At 37.7% G+C, this 14622-nt stretch overlaps 1 protein-coding gene across 1 annotated transcript; it reads right to left on the bottom strand.

Moving 5' to 3' along the window:
- Positions 1 to 2167: 2167 nt before the first annotated feature.
- On the bottom strand, positions 2168 to 7590 carry LOC121305116 (calcium-binding protein 8). The gene is made up of 2 exons (XM_041236662.1): positions 7437 to 7590; positions 2168 to 3205 (listed from the first exon to the last, which is right to left on the bottom strand). The coding sequence occupies exons 1-2, from the start codon at positions 7585 to 7587 to the stop codon at positions 3078 to 3080; spliced, it is 279 nt and encodes a 92-aa protein (XP_041092596.1). The 5' UTR covers positions 7588 to 7590; the 3' UTR covers positions 2168 to 3077.
- Between the last annotated feature and the right edge of the window lie 7032 nt (positions 7591 to 14622).

Below are 14622 nucleotides of genomic sequence, written 5' to 3' on the forward strand. Positions count from 1 at the left end.
CACACACATTATTGAACACTCCATACTTCTCAGCATTACACTTAGGAAGAAAAGGTGAATAAATCATTGCTATAGGATACGGGTTTAATACAAAAGCAAACTGAGATGCATGTCTTGACTGGGGAAGCAGTTACATGTGGCACGAGTATTTATTACTTTTCCTTTAAAAAAAAAAAAAAATTATTACAACACATACATCTTTAAAAGTTCCTGTACGTGGGTTCAAATTTCACACGCAGATTCTACAAAGTCACTCAAAGTAGTGAAAGCTCACAGTTCACTATTTTACAGTACATTACATTTTATGCAAACCATTGCAATGAAATAAATATACGAGTATTCTAATGTCCCCTTTAAATAATTTGCCCAACCTTCCCTATTTTTTAAAAAAAATTGTTTAAAACCTGAAAATACAGAAAATCGTGAATCTGCGAGGGAATTAAACTGCATGAATTGCTATTTTCATGATGACCAATAGATGGCATGCTTACATAACCATACCTTTTGCAATGTTAGTTGCATTTTAGTCAGTAAAATTCATAAATTAAAGGGGTACTTGCCAAAAACGATTTACCATTGCTTATTTACCTGGTGCTATTATTACAAGGGGATTATTAGTGAATATATACAAACTTTTGTGAATTTAATACATTTCTGTGTTGAGTCCAGCTTGATGCTTGAGCTACATGTGGATGTGATGCACTGATGCTTGTATTTCACACCAGTCATCAAGTCCAGTACTGTAACACACCCACAGACTGCCAGTCTCATTTCAGCAGAAAGCATTAAGAGCTCACAATATTCAGTATCATGCACACACATAACCATCAGCATACACGTAATGCACATCATACAATAGCGGGTATATACAGTATTCCAAAAATTGCATGCATTAAATATAAGCAGTCTGCAGAAAACTAAAGGTGGTTAGAATGTGTACATTACCTAGTAGGGTTCTTACAGGAGTTCAGAAGTTCCCTCTGTAAAGCTTAAGTTGGAGCCCAGAATACTGAGACACCGCACAGTAAAATGTAGTAAATGACAGGACCGCACAGCTGTCTGGACAGTGATTGTTTCTTCCAGTAATTTTATTCCTACTGGATTCAATCTCTCTCCGACACCGCCATCTGGTGGCTTTCTGGGGGAGGGAACCTTCTTTGTGTTTCAATAGGACTGCTTTACCTTATAGTCAAATACTGTACACTTACCATTTCACCAAATCACCTCCCTAACCATAAACAATTTAGTAAGTGCACCTTACGCTAGTTCCTTTCAGTATGGCCTACTTTTGTTTTGTGCTGGATCAAGTCATTTTGAAAAAAAAAAAAGAGAACTAAATCTTACTATTCAGGCTCTTGCTCATCTTCTGCTTCTAATTCTGCACCCACTGAGGTACCCATGCTTTGCAACCAGCAGTGACTGTGCTAGCAGGTAGAAGAGTAAAGAGATGAGTTTGGAGGTCTCAGCTGAAATTCTATTATCCGTGCATCTGAAAGGGGACAGAATAACACACTGAATAATCCACTCACTATAATCTTTAATGTATCTACCAATTAGCGAGCATAGCTGTTTTATATATATATATATATATATATATATATAGTTTTTTTTCTCCCCCCAATTGAGATATGTTGTGAACTCCTTTGCCCACACCAGGGTTCGCAAGTTGCAGCTGCAGTTCTCTTTCAGTAAAACACCAGTGCAATATCAGTGTGCAGTCACTAGATGGACTGAGTGCACTATGTTAAAGTCCTAAAAGAATAAAACAATAATCTGTTTGGATTTTGGATATTATAAAAAGCGAAACTGACTGCTAATCTTGGGTGGAACGTGTAACGGTATTGAGGCAAAGCTACACTGCCAGGTCAAGATGGTTACAGAGAGAAGCAGTGCAGATCTATATTCAAACCTACAGCTATGGCCAGTTTTGCATCCCCCCCCGATAAAATTAACAAATATTTCTTCATAAGGTCAAATGAAATGTGCTGATTAATGTTATGTTAGCATTTTGAATTGCATACTGCTTTGTAGTTTTCCATATACTTAATGAAAAACTGACATTTTAAAATCCAACATGAAATACTGTACAACTATTATGGGTTTTGGTAGACTTTTGCAATATCATTTTGTAGTTTCTTTGATTAAATATGATGTTAAATAAAATATCTAAAGCATGTTCATATAGTTTTTTTTGTCTCAATCCTAAAATTCAACGTGATTTTTGGCCATAGCTGTAGTTTGCTGTTAAACCTGCAGAGCGCTGAGCGTGTTTTAATTCCTTTTGGATTGCAGGGGCTCTTGAAGAGGACGATGCCAGTTTTTAAATACTAGACAAGGTGACTGGTTTTAGAAGAACAAAACTCCTGGCAGCAATGTTTACTAAATATAAAACGCAAACAATACTTTACGCATAAAACATGTGGAGCAAAGCAGTCTGTTGAGCTGAATTAAAATGCATTTCCCCAAACAATGAATTAGCAAGTTTAATTAATGAAGATATCATTTTGAAACTTCTGCAGAGTCTTAATTTATTGTTTAAAAGCCTTAAAGACCTACATTCCACCCAGATGAGGTTAATTAGGATACACGCTACAGTTGATGTCATTAAGCAACTGGCATAAAATGGGTTTTATTTTTTTTCTGTCCAAGTTACTCTAATATGGCCCAAAGCCTTATCTGATTTGAAACTAAAGTTGATCAGAGTGGTAGAAATCCATTTCTCAGACAGAACAATAAATCCAGCGTTTCTGACAGGACCCCCCCCCGAGCTGATGTATATAAAACACCAAAGGCCATTACAACTGGCAACAAAGGAAACTTTTCATTTAAATGGCACCATTTACTGTGACTGTTTGGGGTGACAATTCAGAACTCCTGTAGTTTTATTGCGTTAGGAAAAAAAAAAATACAATGAAAGCATTGAAACAGCCCTTTTTGAGTCCCTGCCAGAAAGGTGTAGTTGAATGTCAAGACAGATCATGCTGCTGGCTTCAGTCTCCTTGTGGAATATTGTTCACTTTACATTGGTTTTGTTTGTCATCCAGTAGCAAAAATCTATTAGTGCTCTGGATGAAAGGCTATTCCATGCCTTTTCGCAGCATCTGATTGGCTGCAATGAGCATGACGCTTATAATGAATGCCATTGCAAATGCACAGATGAGGCTCTTCCGGACACACGTCTGCCGGTTCTTCTTTTGGGAATGCACTGAAAAAAGAAAGTAGAAATGCACAGATTATTCAAACAGAAACTCCGACACATTGTACATGATTTTTGGGTCCCAATACCAAACATACATACTGTTAATGATTTATAAATGGAAAACAACATCCATTTCAATGAATACAGGGGATTAAAATTAAGGACATTTGCAAAAAACTACAATGTAGTAAATGGATATCACTAAATCTCTGCTAGAATACAAATGTACTATATCATTTCATGTTGAATTTTGCTTTGCGTGTGTGGTGTGGTTATCTAGTGTTGTTTATGGGGAAGCATGTTAGCGTCGCACTGTTTTGACGACTCAGTCTTGATGAGTTTTCAGAAGCAATTGTTCCTGGAGTAGTTTTCTACCCCTTCTATTTCTTGAGTAAAAGCTTTGGTCCATTGAACAGGGGTTCACTTATGTACGCAACGCAATCCAGATGTTCCCAGGTAACCCTTTTAGCAGCCCAGCAGACAGACATTCAGTCTAAACACAAGGAAACTGTTCCATTATTTCAAGGTTATTCCAGCAGGAAAGTAGATGTTAGAACGGCAAAACAAAAGGTAGAAGGAATCCACCCTCACTGAGGCAACTGCCCTCCAATAACCTAGAGAGAGGGGGAGGAGAGAGAGAGAGAGAGGAGAGAGGAGGAGAGAGATAGAGGAGAGATAGAGAGGAGGAGAGAGAGAGAGGAGGAGAGTCTCTCCCTTCCTCTCCGAGGAGAGGAGAACGAGAGAGAGAGAGAGAGGAGGAGAGGAGAAAGAGAGAGAGAGAGAGAGAGGAGAAGAGAGAGAGGAGGAGAGGGGAGAGACAGAGAGAGGAGAGGGGAGAGAAGAGAGAGAGAGGGGAGAGAGAGAGAGGAGCAATCGGTTTAATGTACAGAAGGAATTAGATAAGAGCGAGCCAGTCTGTTGTTTCGGAAATCTGCCAGGCTGTCAGTACCAATCCGAGCCAAGTTTGGGTTTGAGGAGCTTATGTGACTGCGGATCTCGGAAATAGGCAAAATAAACTGGAAAATACAGGAGAGGAAGCAATGTCTGATGCCAAAGTCATGGATCTGCAATGTGCTGGCAGGGAATGCCGAGCATCAGACAATGACCAGGATAACATTTTCATCATGTTGACGCTTGGCATATCTGGGCGACTCAAAAGTAATCAGTAGCCCTAGAAGGTTAATATCTCGTATGTGGCAGGTGTCAGATTTTTTATTTTATTTTTCATGGCACTTTAAACAACAGTACAAATAGCCTTGTGAAAACACAATTCAAAGCGGGCCACAGCAAATGCAGCCCACAAAAAATATGTTAAACAAAACTATGCTTGTGTCTTTGTATTGTGTGTATTCACAATTAAACAATACAAATATATATATATATTGAAAGAAAAAAAAAAGCTTGTATTTCAGTGTGTCGAGAACAGTAAAACTGTAACTTTCCAGCACCTTGCAAATCTGAATTTCGAAAATAAAAGTAATTCTATTGGACTACACTGGTTTTGATTTGTGGCTGGGGACCGGGAAGAGTGACAGAGCTATGATTGCATTACAAAAGAAAGCCAGTATTGGCTGCTGTGTGTGTGTGTTTTAAACAATTATCTGGCTGGAAAATGCAGTTCAAACCAAAATAGAAAGCAAGTTATTGGATGAGAGAGAGAGAGAGAGAGAGAGAGAGAGAGAGAGAGAGAGAGAGAGAGAGAGAGAGAGAGAGAGAGAGAGAGAGAGAGAGAGAGAGAGAGAGAGAGAGAGAGAGAGACTGAGAGACTGACTGACTGACTGACTGACTGCTGCAGAGAACTGTGAAGTTACAAACTAGTTTGATTCCACAATATTGCTTTTCATCTTGCTGGGCCTGTGGCTTGGTATATAATTTTGTAATGCTACGCAACAGCAAATTTGCCACCAGCTTATAAAAAGAGACGAGTTCAAGATGACTCTTAAAATTTGTCAAAACATTTGAAAAAAATAACTCGCTGCATTTGCTGTTTACAATCCCAGGAGAAATAAAGGTCCTGCTGAAACACTGCTTACAACGGCCCTAGTAATGACGTACTGGGCTGACATCTGTAGCACTGGAGCCCTTGACACAGCAATGGCCGGCACTGGTTGAAGGCTGCTTAGACCTTGCTGTGTGTAGTTTTTTCAGCGAGTCATGACATTTCTAATATTCATTCGAGCCACATACAAAATGACTCCACTTGTTTTCTGCTAGTTGGGTTCACACCAATGCCATCTGTTGTTTGCAGAGGCTACCATTTGCATGGACAGCCAACAACAGGCGCAGTAAAATAATATAGGTGCTGTAAACTTTCCTTCCCTGGGTGTATAATACTGACATGAAATTTAAACAACAAAGGTGCACTGTGTGATATTTTAAAAAAGTCAATTAGAAGTAAATGTATTTTAAATACATTCATACCATCCGTTCTTGCCTGACATTTAAGGTGATTATTTTGTCGCTATTACTGATACATTATGCCCGTTACAGCTAGAAAGCACTTTCACTTTCATTCTTAACTGCAGTTTCTGTTTACATCAGTTTTCATCAGTGATCACATTTACAGTAAAATCTAAATGTTCTTCTGTGCTTGGTTTTTGTCACCTTGGAACAGAAGTGGGTGGTGCAGCCCTTGTTCGATTTCAGGAAAGTCACAACTCAAGACCAAAACTCTGCTGGGTTCTGCACTAGTCCAAGGTCCAGTGATAACCACTGAGCAGTGCATGCCCTTTACTGGCTAGTCTGTGCATTGGTGATACAGTTTTGTCCTAAACGGATGCCACAACCTTGCTGTAATTGTGGTAGAACATCAGTGTCAGGCTGCATGATGGATCCCTCACATTTGAAATGCCATTCTGTCACTCAGCTGATCCCAGCACTTCAGATGACATATCATATCCACTGGTTGCTATGGAAACAGAGCTGCTACATTTTTTTTTATTGCACCGTTCCAGAGATAAAGTTCAAGGCTGTTATATCCCGTTGTGCTGAATTTATCATTGAAGATTCAATGGTAGCATTCTTGCAGGTCCACAGAGTTCATAAAGAACAGTACATTTAACATCTATTGCAGAGCGAGACCAGTGGAACACAAAATGAGCGATGCAGGAGTCTAACTTCATGGTCTATTAAAACTGAAAATGTTATTAAAGAAATTAAATATTAAAAAAAAAAAGAATTTACAAATTGACAGCTTCTAAGAAATGTTATAAATTATTATTAAAAAAAAAAACAAACAAAAAAAAAACAGATAAAACATTTTAACAGTCAAAGCCATAGAAAATTGAAACCCATGAGAGACCAGCATTACAGCTTGCCATGGGTCTGAGTCAGCAAGTGTTGGAGTACATTCTCCTGTCTTGAGGCAATAAAGGATGTGTCAAGCAGCTTCTCATTTAAAAGTTCAAATGGTGCATTAGCTTGCAATTTCAGTCATCTGCCAAAATTCTCATTACATATTGGCAAGCCTGAGCTTGATTAGTTAACTGCATTTCCACTCATCTGCCTTAGATTATATATATATATATATATATATATATATATATATATATATATATATATATATATATATATATATATATATATATATATCTTTAAAAAGCCAAGATTATTATTGAGGCTTCTAGAATTTAAAATACTTTCACTGGCAACACTTTAGCAAGTAACAAGAGTTCATATCTTTATTCACCAGCAGGCCAACGGTTACTTAAGTTAATGAGAATCTTTGCTGCTTAGGGTTTATTGGAGTCTCAGACATTAGTTACACATTTAAAGAATTCAAAGAATTTGATGTACTGCATTGATGCACTTCTGAAGTTTAGAGGAGAGTATAGCAACACCGCACTGTTCTGCTCTGTATGTCAGTGGCTAAGGGCTGCTCTGATAACCGGGCTGGGATCGCATCACCACAACTGGAAGTATTATCCCTACACAGCAGCAGGAGAAACATGCTGCTGAATTCAGCCGTTGTGTTTATGGGCGAGCTAGTTGTGCGCGCACACGCTATCCGTGCGCTGAATGCACTGCAGACGAGGGAAGTCCCTTGTTACTTCAGTTATAAAATGTTTTGACAAATCAGTGTACTTCTAATAAATAACTTTATTAAAATGACTTTGTCGTGACTACTGACTTTTGTATTACAGTACAAGTACAGCAGTGTTATCTCAGCCATACCTCTTTTGGATTATCCCTTTGACAGTTCTTTAACTTTTCAGACAGTGACTGTGTTGTATCTTACCTCCTTCGAACTCTGTCTGGCAGTTGCCGGAGTTCTCGTTTAGGCTCTCCTCCTCGTTAATGATGATGTTTTCTATGTCCTTCATCGTGAGGTGATCCCGGAAGGCATGGAACAGGATGTGCTTCAGTTCTTCCAACGTTATTCGCTGCATGTCAAACTGGGGAGAGATCAGCAGAAGATGAGTCTACCTACAGCATCTTCCATAGTTGTGATGAGGAAAAATTCCCATACCCCACACAAAGTGACTGGGGTGCCATTCATATAAGGCTTGGCTATGGTTTTGAAGTCCTCTTAATTGTTCAATTTTCTGATTCAAAAGGGGGACTCATTTAGTTTCAGAACCATTGAAGTCATTTGGAGCTACCATAAAACCCCTAATATATGAATATATTATAGAAAAACATCCATACGTAGAATTTTGATATCAAAATAATTTCTGTGACACGCCAGTGGGTCCCGACCCCAAATTTGTTATCTGTTTTCTACGTATGCTCACATTATCCTCAGCCTCCCCCCCACCTTCCATCCCCAGCAACTGGATGCACATGCCCCAAGCTTTCATTCAATTGCTGAAAGCGTTTACATGTCACAGACTCCAGCTTCTTACAGCTATCTCAGATTATCAGACTTGCCATAATTGTAGTTCCTAATTTGCATCTATTAAAATACATTTACTATTGTCTTGCTTTCTAGTTTAACTATATTTTAAATTTTTAAGAGCAGCTCTGATTATTTCGATTTACTAAGCATTTACTCCAGTGCAAATCAAATCTAAAATTATCATAGGAACAATAATTTATCTTACAAAACTTGAATTAAAATGTTAATGCATGGCTGTTTCCATAATTACAAGTTCAATATGTGTTAGTACTAAACTATTAACAGGAAAAACATTTCCATTATGACCTTAATCTGTTTCATATTAACAGAATGTCAAAGCCATTTGCTGGATTCTTCAAAACGTTATGCATGAAATGTCCTCGGCCAGGTCAACAATCAATTTCTAATTCCAATTAAAATTCAATGCCGTCTTATTGCCATCATTGTACAGTGTGCCCCCCTGCTAATAACATCCTTGACATTAAACAATGTATTACTAGTGACAGTACATAGTGTTATTACAATAGCACTGCATTCAAGACGTCACCAGTTTACAGTGTATCTCTGCATTTTCTCAAACGTTCATATGCTTCCGCTGCATTTTTTTTCTTCAAATTAACATGTTCCAGTTTTGCTCATTGTAAGCACTCTGTGCCAAAATGACTTCTATTCAGCCTATTGTTTTCTTGGTTCAGTGCTACGCTTTCTTCCAAAGTGCTGAATGATTAATCTTCCCACACAATAATTTTTCTGTCAAGAAAAAAATTCTTTCAGAATAAATTATCTGACTTTAGACTGCGTGCGTAATCATTTTTTTTATTATTATGGTTAAAAAAAAAAAAGTGAATTATTCTTTTCATTCAAAATTCGAGGAGGACTGTCAAGCAGAACCCCGTGAGGACCAGTAATAATGTTAAAGCCTCCTGTCCAGAAGGACACCTACGATCAACCTTACTTTCACGTATTTTAAAACGTATTCAAAAATCAATTGGCGAAACTAAATATATAACTTTTCTCGACCTGTATACAGGTGGACTGCAGTATTGAAAGTTAAACCTACTTACAGTTAAACTCTGCTGTTATAAAAATGCTAATTTGTTACCGTCAATTGATGCTAGGAATCTTGTACTTGAATTACTGATATAAGAATCAACCACATACAGTGATCAAAACCACTGGGACAAAATCATTCCTATACTAACCATGCTAAAATAATCTGATTGTCAGAATCAAGCAATCCGCTTATAAGAATAATTTCGGGGCAAACTGACTACATGTAATACGATACTGAATCAAGTGTAATGACCTGTACAACCAATAAACTAGTCACCCTTACGAGATGATCGCTTCTCAAGTATACTGTAGTAAAATAGGATTCTGCAGCCTTGAGTAAACATAATCGTGATCGTGTAACAAGCTGCTTACCCATGAGTTTTGATTGTTTTGATGTATTGTCCTCAGCGATTGAGCAGCATTGTCATTTGTATACTGTATTTAAACTGCTGCTGCGCAGAAGCGCGCTTTTGCTAACTGTAGTCATATCGGTCCACTTATAAGAATAAACTCATCCGGGACGGATGTGATTCTTATAAACTGAGTGCACTATATAAGTTACATTACACTGTAGACAAGCGGGGTTGGGGTCAGTTGGTTTTTCCTATTTGGAATAGATTTTAAAAAGGAATTGGAATTGAAGTCCGAAAGGAGTCATAAATGTTTTTTTTCAAGCATTACATTTAAAGAAAATGTAAATATTAAAAAAAAAAAAAAAAAAAAAAAAAAAAAAAAACTCTGCAGATGGATATAAAATTAGAAAACAAAAAAACACCTGTGTGCCAGCCCTGCAGTTTTAAGATTTGTAGAGAAACCATTTTCTAAATAAAAAACTATATTTTCTTTTAAAAGGACACTCCCGCGAAGCTACAGCCAAGGAGTTACTGCAGCTCTCTTTTATGGCAGTACAATAAAATTACAAAAGCGCTCATATTCCACTGCTTGTCGTCTCCCTCAGAGATTAATACCTTGAGCTGCTGGATCTTACCATCTGGAATGTATATTTCTATGCGCATAAAAATGTCACTGAAACTCACAATAAGACTATCATGTAAAAGCTGTCCCTAGGACTCCCCTTTTCAGGAATAACGATTTAAATCCCCAATGTGCAGCAGAATTTAAACAATACACTTGCCAATTTTACATACACCAGCAGGAATCATGCATTGATTATATTATCTAAGACCCAATTATCTTCTATGGTATTAACCCTAAAGCCTGCCATGCCCTATTCTATTACAGCATGTAATTCAGTACAACGGGAAGTGGTACAAGTAAAACTGTTATTAATCAAAGGTATGCATGAAAATATAAGTAGGGTGTAATTCAGAATCCATATTCTGATTAAGGTGGCGATACTGGACTGTAACATTTAGACTATACAGCTCAGCACCACTTCTATACTACTCTGAAAAAGAATCCATCGTATACAATGTAGAATTTAGGACTGGAGTATTCTGCATGGCCTTGCAGCAAACACAGAATTCGTTCTAAATTTGTAAGTATTGCAGTTGAACAATTAGTGTGAGTAATGTAAGAATAGCATCCGAATTTCAACTTTAGCTATAAATCAGATTTCAATGGTCTTACTATCAACCTCCCAATGCAGAGTTACTCTTATGCTTCCAGCTATTGCAAACATATGATGGTGATGACATGTTTTTCCATAAAACAGTATCACAACGAGCACTGCAAAACATAATGCCACATTTAATTAATTAATATTCAAGAATCGCTTACAGTCCAATCAGCCAGTGTTAGCTATTGTTGAGAATAATGAGAAAAATAGCCTGGAAAAAGTAGAAGCTAGATGTCATTACTATGTTTTGAATAATGGATAGAAAGTATGGAAATCAGCCAGTTGCATTTTCATTTTCTATTCTAATCCACTCTTCTCTATGCCCATTACTTCAAACTCTGAATCATGAGGTCTCAACATTAACACCACAGAAAACGTGACCAAGCCTTGAGCACAATCAAGGTCTGGGGTCTCTATGAAAGAATACACTCAAGGAACGTGCTGGTTTCCAAACAGTAACTAGGCCACTCTGTTGGGAATTTTTTGGTTTGAGTACGTCTGGTGAAGACAGTCTATTTACCTGCCAGCACACCACAGACTGCAAATACAACAGGTATGAGGACTCCCTAATGCTGCATTAAGGTGGCGTCAATTGGGACACTAATAGCTGCTGCAAGTGGAGTGAATCTGCAGTGTGGTGGCAAGATAAACAGGCTTTACCCGATTCATGTTGAGAATATGATTCATGTGGAAAATCTACAGAAGCTTGCAAGGAAGAGATAAATGTTTTCTTCCAACATCCTTACAGAAGACAGCAATGGTCATTGATGAGCTGGGAAACGACACTCCTGAAGCTAGCTGGTGTAAATAGACAGGGGTACGCACATCTGCTGAGCAAATTAGCTTTTAAATTCCCTTAGGAATTAGCAATTATACAGTAAATGGCAGCTTATTGTTCACACGGAGATCACATAGAGACTCCATTGTATATCCCAACGTGCTTCTGGCAACCTGCATGAAAATGCCCTGGAGCTCAACTGAGAGCTGTCAGTCGGTTTGCTTTTAAATAACTAAATAAGTAGACTTAATTTACATCACCTAGAAGGAGCACCCGATAATGGAATAACATTTCTTTACCACAGTAAAGGTGACCTTGGCGTGCCAATTTGAACAAGCTGCGTCGATAGCCCTTTAGTTCACTGGGGTTGCAGGCTTACTGTCCTGGAAGATGTTTTGTTTGAAATCTAAAGGTTTTCAGAAGAGAGCCTGCAAGCAGGTGTACCACAGCGTGCGATTCAAGCATGTACTCATTTACAGAGATAACGCTTGCTTTTTTAAATCAGCCATAACCGTTGCAACATTCGAAGACTTGAAAAAAAGACTTTGAGCCTAAAAGTTTGTCATTTAACTTCTTACATCTGATTATTGTAAAATTATGTTTCTTTAGTATTTCTATTTAATGCACAAGAACACCCATCGCATTTATTTTCGAACTTCATTTAGATGTTAAGGTTTTAATGCCCATGTGCATACTCATCAGTACCATTCCCTCTGCAATTGACCCTGTCCAGCATAGAGAGTGCTGGCATGCTCACTAATGGAAGAGTGGAGCTGTACAGTTATACAAACTTAGGAGTACAATGTTCAATTACACAATGATTAGGAGAGCAGTGAAGCCATGCCTTCAAAGACAGGGCACCAAAGTCAAGCCTACTGTTAGTAATGTATTAGTCATTGACAAAAGTTTGTATTTTTTCCATCACTATTAATAAATACATGATCACACTTGATCTTGAGCTTACAGCTATAGTGATCAATGGATACAGTTTGGAAGATATATAGAGAAAGTTCCTGCAAATTCAAAGAAAAAATGTATGTTATGCTACTCAATTACCATTGCAAAGATGTTTCAGTAAGGGTTTTGCCAATAACTTAATTGTAAAAGAAATACATTCAAACTTTAAAGTTCTGTATTATTCATCACTTTAATAACTATGTTCTCATATTAAAATTCATATTAACATACTGTAGCTAAGGAAGCACAGACTGAACTGCAGAAATAATTTAAATTATAATAAAAAAATACAAATAAAATATACATACATTAGGTATGGTAAAGATTAATATTGTGTTTCTTAATGGAAATTACAATTATTTATATTGATATATATATATATATATATATATATATAAAAAATATATATATATATATATTACATATATTTATATATTATATAATTTTTGTAAAATTATAATTATTATTGTTTTTTTATTTATTTATTTATATTTTTTTTAAAGATTGTTATTAATTCTATATTTGGGCATTCATTCAAGTTCAGTTCATCGTATACTGGCATTACCCTTCTGAGATTGTTCAAGGTTATTTTGACTCAAGTTTTACCGTGATTTCAATGTAAAATGATCAAGCAGTTGTTTTTTTTCTGTGAATCTCAACTACTCTTAGCATCTAGAAGGGTATTTGTTTAATATCAAAGACCCTTTTCTTGATTAACTTCCTGCACATAATGTGAATGAAAACTGCTTCTAGCCAGACTACTGCTAAAAGCAGCTCCCAGTACTTGTGGTGCAATCTGGTATTTTTAAACAGATGATAAGTAACTGTATTTCCAAATGCCCCATGGAAAAAAAAAACAGACTTCAGTTAGATCTTGCTGGCAGAATACTAATCTACTGCTGTCGGTATTGAATCTCAGTAACAAATGAAACGCCTGGTTCCTGTAGGAATGGGTTGGCATTCATTTTAGCTAATCTAATCATGTCTGCTGCAGTCTGGGAGCTTGCCCCCCCCCCAACCCCCCCAGGGCTCCCAATCCACCCCGGCAATGCCTAGTTTCTCTTTGTTTTATTTAATCACAATAAGCAGTGAGCTGTGAGTGTGTTACTTATTTCCTGCTGTAGGCATGGTCTTTGTACTAGCTCATTACGTTTAATACAAAGTAAACTCTTTTAATTTACTTCTTCTCTTAACAATCCACCCTGGGGATTTTCATTACCCTCTGGGGGGCAAAAAATAGAACAGAGCGCAAAACAAAAAGCAGCAGATGCTGAAAGATGGACATGGAAAAACAAAAAGAACATGCAAATCATTTTGAATGTCTTCTTTAATAGCAAAGTCTCCTTGTGACGATTTGGAAGCAGCTGCAAGTTTTTTTCTGAAATGGAATAAAGTTCTCAAACACAATAAAATTGATTCCCGCCTGTAACGGGGAGGGGGAGGGGGGGGGGGGTGGTTACCTGCGTGGGTCGTCACTGAATAATAATGAGTCAGACACAGAACAGGTGTGCAGATTTAATACAACCCAAGTGCTGCCACTAGGGTACCAGCAATGATAGCCCTAGTGTCAGATTTAATAAAGAAAATAAAGCTAAAAATAAAAGTTTGCCACACAAGGCGAGCGCTAGCCTCATTAAAAGAGATGTCCCTCTCCAGAAACCTACTACACTACGAACCCCTCTCTATACTGGTTGGGATCAACATCTCTTAAACTAACCTACTGCTGTTGCTCCCGAATTCCCGGCATCCCAGCGACTCCTGGTCTGGGATGGTCCTGGTTGGGCGACGCCTTCACAGGGACTGTCTTGCAGTTGATTTGAGTGTTACGGACAGATAACGACTTTCTAAACTAAGTTAAAAAAAAAAAAAAAACCTTAAACAGTATGGGGGTAGCAGACCATTAAATAAATATGAAAACAATGACAGCTCAGATTGCACAGACTGGTGCTCCGCTAGGTGTAAAAGTGTAATTGGATTTACACTTGCACAGAGCCCATCCCATCATGCTTTGCAGCCTAATTACCCATTATACATTAGCTACTGCCTAGAGGGTGAACAACCTTCCCTGTCATCAATACTAAACCAGCTAGCATTCAATGTGTTTACTGCGCAAGCCTTCAATATCACGCAGCAGACGGCATTCAACACCCACCACTATACCAGACAAGGTAAAACTGCACTCTCTGTGAGCAGAGGGAGGGCAAAGCAGTGCTGTCTTA

The sequence above is a fragment of the Polyodon spathula genome, chromosome 41, assembly GCF_017654505.1.
Source record: "Polyodon spathula isolate WHYD16114869_AA chromosome 41, ASM1765450v1, whole genome shotgun sequence".
Lineage (NCBI taxonomy): Eukaryota > Metazoa > Chordata > Actinopteri > Acipenseriformes > Polyodontidae > Polyodon > Polyodon spathula.

Excerpts from the sequence above, each read along its gene's own strand:
- LOC121305116 (XM_041236662.1), bottom strand. The coding sequence starts at position 7,587 with ATGCAGCGAATAACGTTGGAAGAACTGAAGCACATCCTGTTCCATGCC. Across the intron at positions 3,206-7,436 it reads CCAGACAGAGTTCGAAGGAG|TGCATTCCCAAAAGAAGAAC; the intron begins GTAAGATACAAC and ends TTCTTTTTTCAG.